This window comes from Amblyomma americanum, chromosome 3, assembly GCF_052857255.1.
Source record: "Amblyomma americanum isolate KBUSLIRL-KWMA chromosome 3, ASM5285725v1, whole genome shotgun sequence".
In the NCBI taxonomy this organism is placed as follows: Eukaryota; Metazoa; Arthropoda; class Arachnida; order Ixodida; family Ixodidae; genus Amblyomma; species Amblyomma americanum.
In genome coordinates, this window is record NC_135499.1 from 213,592,420 (window position 1) to 213,610,819 (window position 18,400).

Here is an 18,400-nt window from a genome sequence, read left to right on the forward strand (position 1 = left end):
GATTTTCTAGACAAAATCGACACTCTTGAAAACTGGAGTTGCACTCGCTTTGCGCACGAGCAGCTGCCAATCCTCGTTCTTTAATTTTTACTTCCCACTCCTTCATCCCTTCCCGACGGCGCAGTTGAGGTGTTTATCGAGAGTGAGGCAGTTACTGCGCCTTTACTTCCCTCTCAGCTATTTCTTTTTAAACCTTACATTTTCCACTTCACAAAGACTCCAATTTCCCTTTTCATGAACAGAGTTCAGGAAGGAAAGAGTACACTTGAGTGATGACTCAAAAAATCAACTTTATTTGATATTAATTTATTTATAGTGCTCTCTAAATTCAACAACACAATGGCAAACTGGAAACATGGTCGAAAACTGCATATCATTGGTTTTCTTTTAAGGCACAGAGCATACTGTGAGGAATGTCAATAAATAAACCTGATACATGTCCCTCTATTCACAAACAATTGCATGCCTTGGTTTAGCCAACAGTGTACACATACGAAAGAGGCAGCACTACTTCAGCTTTAGATGGGCTGTAATACTGTCACAAAATATCACAGAATTAGCAACCACACTTGCATGCCTCACAGCAATGATGTTGCAGAATTCCTGATATTCCCACAAGGCCACATGTACCAAACTACAGATATGCGACAATAATGAAAGATCTCTTCTAGACAGCTGGATGCTCAACAGCACCCCAAAATTGCATTGTTGCATATTTAGCATACAGCAGCTTCGCTCATGGGAAAGAAACAAAAAGAAAGGAGTGGACAGTCAGCTGATACCGAATAGCACTCCACAGCATTTGCTGTATTTTATGCTCAGCAACTGCCGAACAATAAATTACAAGCAGCACAGTGAGGCCTGTAACAACAAAATACTTCTTAAAAAAAGAAAAAGCAGTGGGTGTTTACAGTGCATCACTACTTATCTAAGATTATTGCCATCACATTTTCCATACTACCTCCTGGCACATTCGCCCCTTGTACATTTCGCTACAGGGGATAGCCTCAACAAGGACACCGAGGCAATGCAGTTCTCAACAAACAGAACAAAAAGGGCAAGACTGTAGGAAAATTCGACAGGAAGTCGGTATTCTAGTCGGGCAGCTTCATTCCAACTAACAGCTAATGTCCGACTGCAAATTGCTTGCATCACACAAAAACTGCAGGTACCAGATGCATTCAAGGACACAGGAACAGATTACTAGCCATGCAGCACAGCGCTGTACAATGCGACTCAATGAGCCATTTGAGCCATCAACTGGACAGTCATACAGCTACCCTTTGGATAAAACGAAGGGGCTTCCAGTTTAACAAAACCAAAAAACATTTGTATACATAACGAATGTGATTACTTATGCATTGGCTAGCTAATTCAAAACAGATCTGTGCATTGGCTGGCCACCAACCCCTTCTTTACCGGGTGAAAATAACACAGGGGTTTACAAAAAAGTCCCTCCCACAAACTTAAACATGGGCTTTAACTTGCATAACAGATGCCTCTCGTGACACACTAACCGGCTTGCAGTCAAGCTGCAGGATTACTTCCTGTTAGTGAGCTTTTTACACAGGCAGTGTGTTTACAAGGATAATGCCACTACAGTGTTCTTGCAATGTCTTCAAAACTATTGATTCTCTCACCAAGCACCCAGAGCTGCCGCTCCAATTAAAGCAGTGCCAACGCAATATTCATACCTTAAGAAAAGGCCACCTCCTTCAACTGACCTGGTAGAGATGAGTTTGGGCATTTGAATCGACACACTGAAAATATGATAGCTCTGTCAAGGTCTAGACTGCTGGAACTAAATGAAATATTCGAAATCAAATGTGGTTTTCAACTAAGTCAGTCCTTTGAAAACATGGCGAACAGGTAGAGAAGCTGGTGGTCAAGAGTACATTGTGACTGCAAAGTGTGACGGATGATAAGTGCACGCCTGCAACTGCAAGATAATGGTAGCACTTCACCAAAATGGCGGCGCCCATTTGCAAGCGAAGACCAATATCCCCGATCATTGAGCACACAAGCACCGCCTGATCATGTTCTGGCACATCTGTCCCATGGACTAGTACGTAGCTGTTGTGTTGTGGCGTACCAAGCGGGACAGCAAAAAGGACAACGCCACTGGGGGCGCCCGATAAAAACAGGCTGGTCACAGCTCACATCTAGCATGCGTCGAACTTTCGCATACTATGAATGGATTTTGGACATTCTCTGTGGCTGCTCCATGCCTCATGACGACCACAAGGCTGTGGTAGTGCCGCGATAGTAGGAACTGAAACGTGCAGGGGATCTGTTTCCTCCTGCTCTTTGGGAGATGGACAGTCCCATTCAGGGGAACAGAAAGTTGAACTCGAGGAGGAGGAATTCGATGACCTGGTTCTGCTGCATCATGTCTAGTGCAAGGTTCCGGGGCTCCTCGCCTGAAGACAGCAATGTGGGCCCAAACACTATGGCCAGGTTTTGGATGTGCATGCGGTTCTTGTCGCTGTGCTCTGTCACCCTGCACCATGGCAATGCAATATAAGCGATTAGGACAGACACAAAGGGTGTGGAGTGCGCAATGCTCACTTCTACTGCACCCACCCAAACCACAGTAAGTGCAGTCAGCGAAGCCAGGCAGCATTTCTACGTTCTAACTGAACATATGAGGAAGATGTAGCACCTTTTTTCACAACACTGCAAGGTGTGGACGCTTGCACTGCTGCAATACTTATGAGTCATAATCCTGAAAGAGTTTACTGGGTGAAAAACACTGCTGTATTTATATAAAGATAACTGCTGAATATCATTTAGCAAAAAGGTAAAAAAAATCGTAAAATAGTTCAATATACAAGAAATTCGTAATTAAAATTTCACCAAAAACTCCCACAGTAGACGCGAAAATTCAGTGAAAGGACTGCAGCCGGGAGATTTTCGAAGCCGCTCACGTGACTGCAGAGGCCACAAAGAAACTGAGCGCCATATGCTAGTTAGGCTGGCTTCCCCACACAGCATTGCGAGCACGCGGTGGCGGCAGGTCAAATGCCAGTTATGGTGGCTTCGCCGCATTAAAGCAAAGAATGGGACACCAGAACGAAAGCTACCAACTCACTACCTTCATGACAGTCAATCTGAGCATGGGATGGTTAGTGGAAGTCTACAAGCGACCATGCTGCAGGTTCCAGGGCACTACTGACAGATGCGAGGGGCGCAGACGGGTGCAGGCCACCTGGCTAACAACTGTTCATGCCGATATATATTCTGTTGCGGTATTGGCAAGTGCGAGATAAAGTGAGAACCATGGTGCAAACACCCGCCGCACCACTACCAATCTATCGTGCAGCAAAGCCAAGCCTGCCCTCCGACATCTGAGCGGGCACAGCTTGGCACTCTGCAGTTCGATATATCCATTTCATGACAAACCACATTTGATATATAAAGTGAAAATTGCATGTGTTTGCTAAAAATATTCAGGAACAGTTCGATTGAACAAAATTTCATCAAAAGCACATGTATGGGCAGCGTAATTTAGCCAGTGAAAGGACGGCAACTCAGGCAACCTTTACTAAAGAAACGGGAACACCTTCTCCGAAGCTTTAGCGCCGTTTCGACGATGCTCGGGGCGATTCCTAAGACCGCAAAAAACCGAGCACCACTTAAGTTGGCTTCTCCGCACAGCATCAATAGCATGCAACGACCGCAGGCTAGGGTGGGTTCTTCGCATGGCAGACATGTCGCGCGGTAAACTGTATGTTAGAGTGAAAGCTATCCCCGTTTTGACTCCCTCTGCGACAGTAGACATGAGTGTAGGATGGTTACTACAAGGCTACAATCATCCATGCATGTTGTTGCTTCAGGGATGCTGCCGCGACGTGCACGAGGCGTGAACGCGTGCTGACCGCTTGGCTGCCAACCCTCCATGCTGCTGTGCCTTCTCTGGTGCTGCTGGCTAGTGCAAGATAAGAGCATAAACCTTGGCACGTCGCCGCACCGCCACTACTCAAATGAGTAGTGAGGCTAAGCCTGCCGCCTGCCACCCAAGCAAATGTCGCTTGCACTGGAGAGTTCTTCGATATCCCCAGCGAAAATCTTTCCAAGTCCAACTGGTTTATAGAACAATTCCCAGGTGGCTACAGTTGGGACCAAATTGGTTACTGTTGGAACCAAGTGGGAAAGATTTTCGCCAGGGATATTCGTTTTATGACCAGCCACGTTTGATATATAAGGTAAAACTTGCATGTTTTGTTAAAAAATGCTAAAAAGAGTTGAATATGGCCAATTTGTAATATCCGTGTTGATCATACTGAGGCTTACAAGCTACTGCTGCTCACTCGCAGCAGTACTGGAGACATCACTCACCTCAGCAAATGTCTCAGCAGGTACTTGAGTGTATCATAATTAGGTCGTGGCAACTCAGTCAGGAGATCTCGAAACATGGCCAGCTTAGTCGTTCTCGTAGGTTGACCTGCGTAGACAAAAGGTTCATTAATTCACAACTTGCCCTCGTGAACAACACACTGCATTTGTGAGAGTGCAACAGTATTACAAGTATTAAGCTTCCTAATTATAAAAGTGTTTTGGTCACTGTGCTTGTAACACTGTGACTAAGTTCAGCAGGTTTACAATGATGTGTTAAAGTAGTGCCACAATTTGTAGGCAGTAGGCACTGTCTCGTGCAATCGTGCAATGCTCTGAAAACAGAACATACAGGCAACCTTTTACTGTTGTGAACCACAAATTAAGCCCTGTTATACACTGCATACTCAGTAAAATTTAATGACATTACTTGTGAGATATCTTTCAATAACATCAAGTAAAACCTCATTTGCTGAGTAACACCACGCACACATTAAAATGCCAAGACAACATAACAATAGTACTTCAGCAGAATTTTCCATGGAAGAAAAATAAAAGTGCAGCGTACACAGTTATAAACTTTAGCTGATCAGGCCTAGGTAAGAAATGGGACACAGAAGTGCCAGCTGCTTGTCTGAATTTTCCGCACACAGCACAAAGAAAATGAGCTGGCTTTGTTAAAGATATAAATGCCACTAAATTTGCATCTAGGCCATGCAGTGGAGCTCTAGCAGCACTACTGGCATTACTATGCTATGGAGGACAATGCTCTCGCACATTCAGGAGGGTTGATGGAGGGTTGATGATGGGTCATGGAGGGTTGATGATTAATTTCGACCATTTGGGGTTCTTTATGCCCGCTAAATCCCACATCACGCAGCAGAGTGCCTTAACCATCGAGCCATCATGATGGCTTGACCTTCGAAGCGTCTTAGCCCTAATGACCCCTTTCCCTCTTTTCCTACCTTTTAAAAGAAACTTGTGTCTGCTCCTGCATCTGACAACAACAACAACAACAAAAATAGTACCTACGGCAGCCACATCATTATTTGCAGACTGACAGCTCCACCTGCCTGATCTATTACATTTCTTTATCCAGTTTTTCATTCTACTTAGCAAGTTGTAAATATTGCCACAAACGGGATTACTCACTATTTAATATCAACAATCCTTAATTTTCTCGACTGGTGAATAAAAAAATAACTGGGGCATACCAATGGCCTTGAGGAACTTGTTGAACAGGTTGTAGGGAAAGAGTGGCTCTTTCATGTGCCGAAAGAACATTTTGAGCGCCCCTGTCAGCACATGGATGTCCTCTTCTAGTGTCAGCACGCTGTAGTCATCTGCAAGGCAGCAACGAATGTGCAAATAATTTCAGCAGCACCACGACAAACCCATTGAGCTCATTGCAACAAAAAATATTACTGCTCATTTATAGCATTAAGCTTAAGACAGCTTTTTTTCAAACAGATAGTGCGCAAGCAGAAGCACCGATATTTTGCACTGATGAGAGGTCACGAGAAAACAAAACTGCACAGGTGCATAGATATACATGAAAGTTAGCGAAATAAGGACTTTTTTAAGAGGTAGGTGAAAATGGTCGAGTCTTCCTGTTGCTTTATGTTGCATGCCAAGGCATAGTAAAAATCTGTAAATTAAACGAACAAACAAGCAAAAAAATGGCTGCGGTTTAGCTTTGGTTAAAGCTGGAGTGACACGATAGCTACAGCTGGCCGAATGGAACTCGCTCAGTCGAATTGCAAAGTCAGTCTTTCGCCGCTCCGTTTCGCTGGGCGTTCCTTCTTCGTCTTCGTCCCTGGACGTGAGTTCACTGCTCCCCCCTACTCGGTTTTGCCGGTGCGCCGCGTCGCCAGCAGCTGCTCCGCACCACGTGACCAGCCACGGCGCCGCCACGGTGGCCACGGGGTGACCACGCTGAAGGCTCGAAATGCTAGTGTAATGTAGCTATCGCTACAAAAAGAAATGGGTGTAAGACAACATGAATTCCCACCTTGATTGACATGGCACCGGACCTTCTGCACCTGAGAGAGGTTGCCACTTGCTCGATAAAGACCGTCAGCTGTCATGTCTGCAATGAAGCAATTAAATTCAAGCTGCTAACTAATCAAACTGAGAAGATCAGTATTTATATCCTAAAAGCAGGAAAGGAGTATTAAAGGGCACTACTAGTGCTATGTAATTTTGTTTGTGAATTTTAATGATTGAAAGTAACGAAAGTGCTATGAGGGATGCCGTTAGTGAAGAGCTCCAGATTAATTTTGACCACCTGAGGTTCTTTAATGTACCCTGACATTACACAGCACACGAGCTTTTTTTTGCATTTTGTCTCCATCGAAAAGAGGCTGCTGCAGCCAGGATTTGATTCCATAACCGTGACTTCAGCAGTTGAATGCCAAAACCATTGCGGCGAGCTTCAGGCCAGTTGAAATTTATAAAGCAGTAACTACTCATTAGCATTCACCCAAGTGTCGCCACAAGACTACAAAGGAAAGTTATAAAGCTTCCCCAGTGGGCACCTGATGAGAGCAGAATGAGAAAGACAACTACAATGAAGGAAAAGAACGAAGACACTGAGACAACCTTATTTTTAGAACGGTTACAGTTTATAGTGTGCATGTTTTTCTTTTTCAAAACTGCACACTCACACGGGTATATTATTCTTAAGAACTGTTTAGTTGCTTGGCTGCACCACACCTATACCCCTATGTTAGCCGCCTAGAAAACGTGTTCATCTGCCTCACTGCCTAGTAAAAACTTGCTTGTTGTTTGGAGCTGCCTTAATTTTTTTTTGTGTTGTATTGTTCACAAGATGAGTGTGAAACTAATTGACTTATTGCCCGCACTAGCTGTAGCCTGAAGTTTCCGAAGTCAAAGCAGGAGCTGTATTCTCTTATTTCTGTCCTTCGCAAGACTGTGCGACTGCCAGTCATGTAGTCAAACTCAGACTGGCATGGCAAATCCATAATAGTAATCCATGGCCACCACACTTCCTTGAAAGCTGCTGCACTGCCTGTGAAGTCTAGAAAGTCAGAATCCAAACAAACATGTGCCACAGTTGGTCTTCTCATCAGGCATGCAACCAAAGGTGGGGGAGGGGAGAGGGAAGAAGAGGAGACGGGGATCCAACGGCCACTCCCGAAAAAAAAAAAAAAAAAATCCTGGCTACGTGCCTGCTGCTCATACAGAACTAAAGCAAGCTTATGTATGGGCACAGCCAGCACCAATACAAAGGATAAAACATGGTGCAGAAAGTGTCAACAGCTAAAAAATTCCAAATGGAATTTGACATTCTGAGTGAAACAAATTCACTAATCTGAGTTGAGTTGGAGTGCAATGTTTATATCACAATCTACTTTTACGTTTTGTTGTATTTGAGCTCGTGAGGCCAATGGCATAACGAACGCAGGCTGGTCTGGAATTATACACAAGAGAGACTGCACATACGAAGAGAAGAGCAATGCCAATGTCAGTAATGAACTGCAGGGATTTCCCAATGGGATTTTTAAACACTGTGATAGCACACAAGGCCAACACAATTTCATTCTGCAATGGTAAAGACAACTTTGTGGTAGCGACCGTAGTACATGACCAGGGCCAACCAATAAGGAAATGACACTTACCTCGCCTCTCGATCTCGAGGATGCACTCCTGAACAAAGCGGGGCACAGTCGACCGGTCTTTCTCACACAAGTGTGCCAGTGTGCAACCAAATACTGGTTCATCCTATGGCAAAAGGCAGAAGAAACCACATGCATGCAAAAAACCTGCAGGGAGGACCAGACATGCAGGCGGACTAAGAGCAAGGCTATATCTCTGGGCCCCTACTTCTGTCATTGATCATTTAGTTTTTGTTTTCTTTTTAAAGGTTAGCTTTTCTTGCCCCTCCACCCCCACCCCCCCCCCCACCCCCTTTTTTGTTTGGCACTTGGCAGTGTGCCAAGATGCTGTGTGCCTTCGACAGCAGCACTGGTGGCAGTGGTTACCTGCGTGCGGAAATACATGGGCTTGTTCTTTTTGATTTTTTTATTTTTGCCAGTCCAGATATAACAATAATCGGTATAATGATCCCATTTTCCAGTTTTTCTCAATATCGTTAAAACTGGTTCACTGTAGACTTTATGACTATTGTATTTCTTTAAATACATTGTGGATTTTTTGTAATCAAATTGCAGAATTTTAAATTTTTCATAAATTGTGTGCCTTAACCAACAATTTTTTAAACAAAGCATTCCAATTAATGATATCAATTGAACTTGACAACAACTTGTGTCACATTCAATTCTATTGATTGCTTCAGCCCACAACCTTTTAGAGTGCCAACACAGCCAAAGCTTGACAAAATAATACTGTGCTAAACAAACCTTAAATATGCCTTTTTCCTGAAGGCTTTCCAGTGTTGGCCTTCGCACAAAGAAATGCCGAAGCTTGTCTCGAATTCGGTTTTTCCGCTCCTGGGGGCTCTGGCCGCTGCAGGAATCCACCACACTGGTTGCTGTCTGCGACTGTGGCTGCGGCTGCAGTGCGACGTCAGGTGCCGGAGTAGGCGGAGAGCCTGTCTGGCGAATCGACTTGGACCTGCTAGCTTTCTTGCTACGCTTTGATGCAGAGCTGGATGAAGGTGGAGGCGTAGTTTCTTCTGGAGGAGGTGGAGCGGGAAGTTGCTCCGGCTGCCAGCCCATGACGAGGCCAAAGCCATTGGGCTGTAATAGAGAGCCAATATATAGTGGTACATGTTGGTTGCACCACAGACAGCAATGTGGCAAAAGGGCACACCTTTGAGGGCTACGCAACATGAGGCCAGGGCTCTCAAACTTCCAACTGCAACCATGGCATCATTTTGCATCCACAATGTCCTAGAAAAAGTGTTGCTAGTTCTTCCAGTTTATTGTGCATTGTTTAGATCACATCACCACTGCCTGTGAATTACATCCTCTCTTGCAAACCTGTTTGAGCTTGCCCTTACGATTAGTTAAACTTGAAGCATTTATTTTTAACCATCTTATAACAGAAGTTGCATATGACATATTTAAAATTTTGGACCTTCTCTTCCTTTACGTATTATCCTTCATGAACTATGCAGTCTGATGCCCAGATATGTAATTAAGTTTTAACAAAAATTTTAAAGCTACATGCCAGGGTGCACACAGTTAGACATAGTAGCAGTGTTGGTTTGCAGTAATTGCTTAAGCTCTGTGATGCGTTGGCAGTGTGAGGTTAGCATGCTCAGTTGGGTTCAGAGGAAGGCCAGACTGCTTTAGCTTGTGACATGTCTGTGGTAACGTTTTTTGCGTGATAGTGTTAAGAGCCCTGTGTCACAGGAAGGCTGATGCTGTCGCTGATGACGATGATAATATGCTATAAGGAGCCAGGACCTTCAGACCCCCAAGTGATTTGCCGAGCTCGAGATCGGAAGCGAAAATGCCTAACCCCTCACAAAAGCTAAGGTGCCATTCCCATTAGACGCTCACAGCCGCCCTGAGAGTTTTTTTAACCTCGTGTAAAAAAACGCGGACCTTACCTTCAGGGCTGGTATTTATCATGTTTGCTTTATCTTGCCGCAAATGGCCGGTGCCGCCAGCTATCACACAAAATTGTTGGATCACGCTGTGATACAGCAAACATCTTTCGAAGTGACTGCTGGCGAGATGAATGTGTCTGACTGTGTGCTTTTGTAGATGGATGGGCGGGTGGATGGATATAAGTGAAATTTCGATTTCCCCCAAAAAATCCGTTAAAACTATTTTCTTGCATAATGAACCCTCTCGCCGAACTGATGTCAACTTTTCTGGAAAAAAACGTGGGTTCATTACGCAGGTATATACGGTATATGCACTGATGTTTGGCAATGCATTGAAGATACACAACTAAAAAAAAAGAAAGCTTTATTGTAGAACAACTCATAGTTTAATGAACTTTTCGATGGAAATTTGAAATCAAAATTTCTTGCCAGGCAAATATAAATCAAAATTCAGGATATAATACTGTGCCCACTACCATCATCATAAGACATGTACCTTTCGTTTACACTACTATTTCATTAGGCATTTTGGCCAGTTATTGGTTCCTTTGAGACAGAATCGTTCACAATGAGCCATAATGGGACATCTGGTATGCTATAGCATGGCACATGGGATTTAACGACCCAAAGCAGCACAAGGGCTGTGAAAGATACTCTAGTGGAGGGCTCTGTATTAATTTTAACCATCTGGGGTTCTTCGAAAAGCACCGAATGTGCACAGCACATGGATGTCTCTACATGCCACCTCTATCAAAATGCAGTGGCTGCAGCTAAGGGCTTGGCAACCTAACGCCACTGGCACTAAGCCACCACAGTGAGTAATGGTACATCTTTTGTACATTGTGCATATAATAATAATAATAATAATAATAATAATAATAATAATAATAATAATAATAATAATAATAATAATAATAATAAAACACCTTTAGGCCTTCTTCGAGGTGGGTAACACCTTAAAAGAATTCATAGCCAGGCATTTTTCTCTGGTACCTTAAACCTGGCAAACAATTATGCTAGGCACAAATAATTACGAAAATGCGCTGCACTTGTTTCGCTATCAGATAATAACTCCATCCATCTGCCCGTCTGTCTGTATGCCTAAATAATTCACACTAGCCGCTGGGTAGAAAAGAACTAGCTTACCAGCCTCTTGATAGCTGCACTGATGGTGTCAAACCATTCTTTGCTTGTCTGGACATTGTCATCTTGAAGAAGCACTTTCTGCCCAGCTGTGGTACTCAGCTGTAATATGAGTTAGAAGAAAGTGTGCTTTGAAGACGCTAGCACAGACTTGGCTTTTAGTACATGATTTGGTCACTACGGCAAATGCATGCAGCAAACGGCAGCCAATGACAAAGATAAGTTTGTACAGTGTAATACGTTGTTAAAGCAACGTTGAAAGGTAATACAGAACGCTGACAAACTGTGTCGCTTAATAAGAGGACATCATTCAAGCTCTATGCAGAAAAAACTGCACAAATAGTTTAGTGAGAAAAAATAAACAAAACTTGGCTGAATGACACACCCAGGCAGTTAAGCAAAAACTAGCAAAAATGTCTCAAATTAATCTCTCTCATTACTAACAGTTTCTTAACCAAAAAGATAGCAGCTAACAGTCATTAATTAAAGTTCAGCTGCTCTGGGGTCTTGATCAGCAATAACACTTCGGCAGAATTACCTTTAAATGTCTTGCAACTAACAATCGGTTCACAATTATACAGTGTCTACATTAGGAGGCCTTTAGTTTCATTTAGTTACTTGAATGAAGTTCAGTGTCACACTAAAAAGCGCTACAAGTAACAGTCCTTACCTGAAAGACATTCCGCCGTTTGGACTTGTCAGGGCACCAGTCTATGACTGCGCCAGCCAGGTTTATCTGAAGCTCAGCGCTTTTCCCAGCCGGTTTCTGTGCAGACATAGATCCCACTCAGGCAAAGTAGCATAGCTACATGCAGAACAGAGCATTCAGCTAAATAAAGCACTGTACATGTGTAAGGTGCCTCAGTGCCTACATTGTCAGCCCAACACTCTGCAACTTTCTTTACGTCTCCAGTTCTGCTGCAAACACCTGACAATAAAAATGAGGTCTAGAGCAATTTTGCAGCACCACAGCAAACACTGCTCTTGAGTGCAGAAAGCAGCTTGCATGGAGTGCGCCTTAGGGTACTTCCCCTTTTCCTATTTTATAAATGCACTTCCAAACGTTTGCAACATTCACCTGAAACTGGGTTTCTGGCTGCCAGGGCATATGGAAACCTTCTGCCAGATTTGGCTGTATCTACTTAACTAGCAAGCACATAATAATAAAACCAGGAGAACTTAGCTCACTAAGATAGTTCAAGCATGGTGCCCTCTTCTAAACCTTTTTCCACAGCTTCTGCAGTCTCTTACCTCCTGTGCAGAGTTTATGTCCTTGTAGAGGAACAGGTTGCGGTTGGTGAGCACCACATATGCTGGTGACCAGCTTTTCTTCTGCTTTTTGCCTGCTCTCACCAATTCTGTCTTGTTGAGAGTGCCTTGCCGAGTCACCAACTGACGGGAGAAACAAGACAAGCAAGCCAGTCAGAATTTGTCACTCTGCCGAAGATGAACTTTTGCTTTTGCAGTGACCTTTTCCTTTTGCTGCACACTTTTTCCTTTCATAGAAATAGCTGTCTCAAGGAAGCCTCCAGGGTACTTGGCTCCCTTGGCAGTAGTAGCCAAAATTATATGTAAGTATGTATGTACCGCTGCCTGCAATCTTCTCACGAATGCTTGAGCGTGTGACTTGGACTGACATTAGTACTGCACAGCATTGGGAGTTGTAGACTAGACTATGCTACGTGTTTTCGAAGGCTGATGATAATGGGAGCCCTACAGCCACCCTAGCATGATGTCGGACCTAGCCACCACCGCTCTGCAGTAGTACAGTGAAATCTCGTTAATTCGAACCTCGACAACTCGAATTTTCGGATAATTCGAACTACACTACTTGGCCTGGCGAAGCTCCATACAGATCTGTGTACAAAAAAGCCCATTAATTCGAAAGAGAGCCGATTCCACTACGGATAATTCGAACTACGCGCCACCACGCCTGGGTGGCCCGGCACACAACATGTGGCCAAAAAAGAAAAAAAGCACCTCCGCATAGTTAGAGGTTGCGCATGTCCTAAACGGGGACAGAAGATGGAACCAGATAAAACCGTGAAAGCGGTCAACTTGGGCTATCAGCGCGGACCAATCAGGGTGCGATTGCGTCTGACTTTTGCCTGCTTCTAAAACATGGCCGCACCTGCCGAAGCGGCCTCTCGCTTCACCACGAACTCGTCGTTGCCGCTACACTGTGCCTCATGTTCACGGCAAACAAAAGTCGCACGAAGCTTTCGCTTTGTCTGAAGATGCCTGCAACACAAAGTTTTAGTGATGAAATGCGCCAGATTTTCAGAATGCTTCTAGAATTTCAAGGCTGCTAGGCTTAGCCACTACACGTCAGTTGACGTCAAAGAGGTTAACTATTTTGCTTCAGAAAGGGGTCACGAAGAATAATTCGTCCTCTTTGTCGTCATTGAATAAATAAAAGCTTAATTGTAATTGCACAGCTGTTCTTTTCAGAATTTTACTAAGCATATGGAATCATTCCGTTTCTAAATCCTGGCGGGAGTGGTCTGGCGGCAGCCGCCCGTTTTTCACTGCTTGTAGTGCTGCACGGCTGCGGTGCGTCGGCGTTCCGCCGCGCCGCTCAAAACAGCTTGCACAACCAGACAAGCGCTGGCACTCTGCTAAGTTCGCTTCCCCCCACTTGCAAGAGCTAACGTCATAAGGCAAACACACCGTGATGTTATCGCTGCGCAGCATCTTGGTGAACTGCCAAGAAATGCTTTGTGGACCGTGACAGTGCGAAACAAAGGAAAGTGTTAACGCTTTTTTTTTTTGCAAATTGTTACACAAAAATCGGGGGTGGGTGGTTTCATTATGAGAGTGTGCTCATTACGCGAGTAAATACGGTACGTATATCGTAATGCAAATGGTTCTTGTCAGTTTTTCCGAGGCCATTCGATAATTCGAACTTCTTTCCCGGTCCCGTGAAGTTCGAATTAATGATCTTTTACTGTAATGCCAATACAAGGCATGCGCTTAAGCATTCATGTTAAGCTAGAAACTGGCGATATATTTGTGTACATATGAGCATGTATGCAAGTGTATATGCATGCATATAAACATGTTTGTGTGCATGTATGTGTGCACATATGTATGGAAGCATGCATTTGTGTGGGTTATAATATTTTGAAGCTGCATGCAGACTGTGGGGTATGCCATGTGGGGGGTTTCGAATTAATTTCAACCACCTGGAGTTCTTTAATGTACACAAACATTGTACAGCACACACGGGTTTTTGCATTTCACCTCCACTGAAAGGTATCTGCCAAGGCTAGGGTTTGATCTCCCAATTTGGGCTCAGCAGCCAACTACCACAGCCACGAAGCAACTGTGCTGGGTTAATAGCTAAAACTGATGTCATACTATGATGTGACCACTTTCTAACCAATGACAAGGGGCACTGGGTGCCAACCACTCAGTTTTGAGCTGTGCCCGCATTTCATGCGCCCTGGTGACTCTCTCTTAAAGCAAAGTGCAAGAAAATTTTATGTTGTCTAGAAATACGGCCCGTAATGCGCTCGGCATGTCATAAATCTAACCTGAACAAAGTCCCACACTTATTAGAAAACTGATACTGTTATTACAAGCATGTTGTTACAAGTTATTTGAGCTTGTGAGGCGGATGCTCAAATCACTAGGCCACTGCTATGGTAAAAGAGGGCCATAAATGGGCATTACCACAAATGGTGGATTTGAGCTTGAACATATCAATGACCGTTGAAGGGGTGGTTGGAGAAGGACCCTTTTCCTAAACATTTCAACTCAGAGATTCCGACCACCAGGCCAGGAGAAAACTAGTAACCACTGAAAACTGCTGGGTGCCCAGAGGCACTAGGTATCGAACCCAGCGCCTCTCACATGCTAAGTGGATGCCCTTATCACCAGTCCAACGCACTGGCAAAAAAAAGCCACTTTTTACGAGAGTTTGTAACTCCGTAGCAGATTAAACAGATAAAAAAACTAAGAGCTATCGTCAAGCTGGGCCCATTTAGAGTGAATGAATGGGTGTGGAGTGAAAGGCTAAAGGTTAAAGTGAAGCTTGGCAGTCCAAGGATTGGCACTGCGGCATAGTTTTTCACATGTTCAAGGGTGAGCACCATGCCGAAAGGCGATGTAGTCATCAGGAGCACGAATGCGCATGCCACATGTGAAATAGGCTTCCATGCATTTCTGAAACACTGCAAGCAGTTAACAATTTGCAGCATATGGTGATGCGTTCCCTTTCATGTGGCATTCTTGTAGGCTCCTTGTCTGTTGTACAGGTCATAATGAATCGGAAGCCTGCATTGTCTGTGGAGATTTAGGCTGAAAATGTTTTTGCAAAAGCTGTGCCAGTAGCGTCATCAGTGGCAGAGGAATGAAAACTGACAACTTGGAAACAAAAAGTGTTCCGTGTTTGCAGGAGGTCGCTTTCAGCAGGTGTGGTGAATTCAAGTGATGGCGTTTGCATCACTTGCAGCACACACTTGCAACTCGTACACACTTGCAATGCATACACACGTGCAACGCGTACACACTTGCAACACGTGCACGCCTGCCGTGGTTTCTACAGGCAGCAGTGAGCCGCCACAGTTATGGGGACGAGTGGTTTAGTGTACTCTGCTCCATGCATCATTTCCATTGGCTGCCCTTTAACTAGTTTTGGTATGAAAAACGAGGTTTTTTGCAAGCTCTTACTGATGCATTCGCTTCCATTACAAACACCATCTTTTGTTTTTAGCACTCTCTCCTGACATGCTACTAAAAATAGCCTTTACAGGGAGTGAAAAAATAGTGTCACAGTTGGCCTCTAAGTGTACACAACACCTTGTGATGAAGCACCCTTGTAAAGAGAGGAATACCTCAAAAAGAAGGTGGGCAACACAGCAATAAAGCTATCACTGTCAATTTTTCACAAGGGGGTGAAAAGTCATTTATTTCAGTTTCAGTTCAAGGATCACAAGCTGTTGAGGAACAAGCAAAAATGGAAAGTTAAGAGTTGAGAGATTAGCAAACTTTAGCCAAAAAATTCAACCAGTGCAACACTAGACTACTGATGCATGCTGGCCAAAAACCAGAGTGCTGCCCTCAATCTTGCAGTATTGTTGGACTGGTTTATGGTTTATGGGGGTTTAACGTCCCAAAGCGACTCAGGCTATGAGAGACGCCGTAGTGAAGGGCTCCGGGAATTTCGACCACCTGGGGTTCTTTAACGTGCACTGACATCGCACAGTACACGGGCCTCTAGAATTTCGCCTCCATCGAAATTCGACCGCCGCGGCCGGGATCGAACCCGCGTCTTTCGGGCCAGCAGCCGAGCGCCATAACCACTGAGCCACCACGGCGGCTTGTATTGTTGGACTGATTATGTGATTCTTTCAGGTTAGTTTTTACACCATCCCTATGTGTCAAAAAAGTAAAAGAGATTATAGTGTGCCTTGCCTTTGCCTTGTATCTTAGATTAGTCTGACCACTTTTAGTCCTCTTTTCCCACTCTTTTGTCACCTAGAAAAGAAAAATAAATGCTGGCCCAGTCTAAAATTGCCTCTGCAAACATGCCCCAAATCTCACCAATGTAACCCACCATCTGCAACTTCTGTTACCCACACCTCTTTGATTATACTACTATCAAGCAGCAGCTCAGGCCACAGCCTTTGCCGTCAAAATCTCTAGTATGAAAGAATGCGTGCGCGCATGCATTAGTTAAAGTATACTCGCAAGCTATCAAGCACTAGCTCAAGCCACCTGGTCTTCTCACCTCTAGAGTGTCAAAGGTCTCAATGGCCTCTGCCACAGAGGGTCCATGCAGTGGGTAATCCTCGGGCAGGATCATGGAACGCGTCCTTAGAGCCCGGGCATGCTTTGAGTCTGAATGTGCTGAGGAGAGGGGCAGCACTGGTGGAGGTGTGGGTTTCAGCCGATTCAGCTTGGGTGTCAGCGTTGGCCCAGTGGGCGCGTAGTGGCCACCACGCACGCCGCTGCTCTCGGCTGTTGGTGGCAGGGCCCTGCGGTCCCATGGCAGGTTGTGCTCAGAGCAGGAGTCGGTCTCCTCCTCAATGGAGCTTGTTGGAACCAAACGAGGCCTGTCACTGGTCACCTGGCTTGGGTCTTCTGCCGAGCTGTACCACTGCCAAGAAAGAAGGGGGGGAGGGGATGCAGAGGACAGCAACTTTAGGTATAGTGCAAAACTATAATGCTGACACACACATGTTGCAGCCTTTCTTCAACACTCTGCACCCACAGCTTATTCAAAAACTGTTGGCGCATATGGCTTGTAAGAAAAAAAAAAAAAATTAAAAAGGCGCTCTTGCAGCCAGGGTAAGTAATAAAACATACATGTGCATGTGAAAAAAAAGTTGGGCATGGGAACATTTGAATGCACTTGTGGTTTGGGCATGCAGCCAGGAAATTACAAGAAAATTCAGACCTTACATGGCTCCAGCGGTCCACAACTTTCTGACACAAGGTGTGACTTCCCAGATTTTTGGTAATAAAACCTAAAAAGCATTAACTGAAAGAACTGCCATTTAAAATTGTTCTTTTTCAAAAATCTTGAATATGTGCCACAATTCCTAAATTTCAGACGCTTGACTATCACTGCAAGTTAGCAGTCAACTCCAAATCAATGAGCAAAAACAAGGCCATATCAGGTAACACTCTGCAACTGCTAGACCAGCATTTCAAGTGACTGGCAGGTACAAGGCGACTGACATTGACTTCGTGACAATATGTCGGCACTATTAGTTGGAGGGCTTCCTTTGAGGGGGCCCGCGTTCTTGAGTTGGATATGACTATACACAGTAGCAGTGCTTGAAAACGCACTTGCACAACAGCCATGCTGCTTTACTGTATCATATCAATGTAAAAGATAAAAAATTCACACTAGCTAGGTCTCAGTCTAGCTCATGGAGGTTAGGATGGTTTTTTTCGTTGATCATTTTTTTTAGCATCCTGTGTCCTACCACAAAGTGGCAAAGAATGGCTGATAATTCTAGCAATATGTTCCAGATATAGATTCAGTAGAATAAATTATAGATTTTTAAACACCGATGGAATGAAGGCATGCTATCAAGCAACCAGAGTGGTCATAGTGATCAAAATAGAAAGAAAAGATACTTAATGCCTCTGAAATTCACATGCTATCAGTCAGACAACGTCAGTAGCACAAGGACCAACTCTGCATGCACACAATTCATGGCTTCTTGTGACCATTATATTCACCTCTGTACAGTTGCATTGGTAGGCCTACAGCATCGACACCACTGCTTAAAGTTCTTTTGTTGACAGCGCTTAAAAAACATGGACAGAAGACATGGATCACCACCCACTAGCCCGACAACTTGTCCTAATCTGCTTATAATGTTCACACTACCCAATCCAGGTCATAGCATACACAGACAACGGGAG

General features: G+C 44.4%; 1 protein-coding gene across 3 annotated transcripts in view; it reads right to left on the minus strand.

Moving 5' to 3' along the window:
- Positions 1-270: 270 nt before the first annotated feature.
- Positions 271-18,400, minus strand: part of LOC144126027 (WW domain-containing protein tag-325-like) — a 34,385-nt gene continuing 16,255 nt past the window's right edge. For all 3 annotated transcript variants that reach the window (XM_077659906.1, XM_077659907.1, XM_077659908.1), the window contains exons 6-15: positions 16,752-17,120; positions 12,269-12,409; positions 11,688-11,783; positions 11,021-11,119; positions 8,718-9,056; positions 7,977-8,079; positions 6,347-6,424; positions 5,550-5,678; positions 4,339-4,444; positions 271-2,500 (exon numbers count right to left, since the gene is read on the minus strand). In XM_077659906.1, coding sequence (XP_077516032.1) covers positions 2,329-2,500; positions 4,339-4,444; positions 5,550-5,678; positions 6,347-6,424; positions 7,977-8,079; positions 8,718-9,056; positions 11,021-11,119; positions 11,688-11,783; positions 12,269-12,409; positions 16,752-17,120 — 1,632 coding nt within the window. In that variant the 3' untranslated portion in view covers positions 271-2,328. The remainder of the gene's footprint in view (positions 2,501-4,338; positions 4,445-5,549; positions 5,679-6,346; positions 6,425-7,976; positions 8,080-8,717; positions 9,057-11,020; positions 11,120-11,687; positions 11,784-12,268; positions 12,410-16,751; positions 17,121-18,400) is intronic.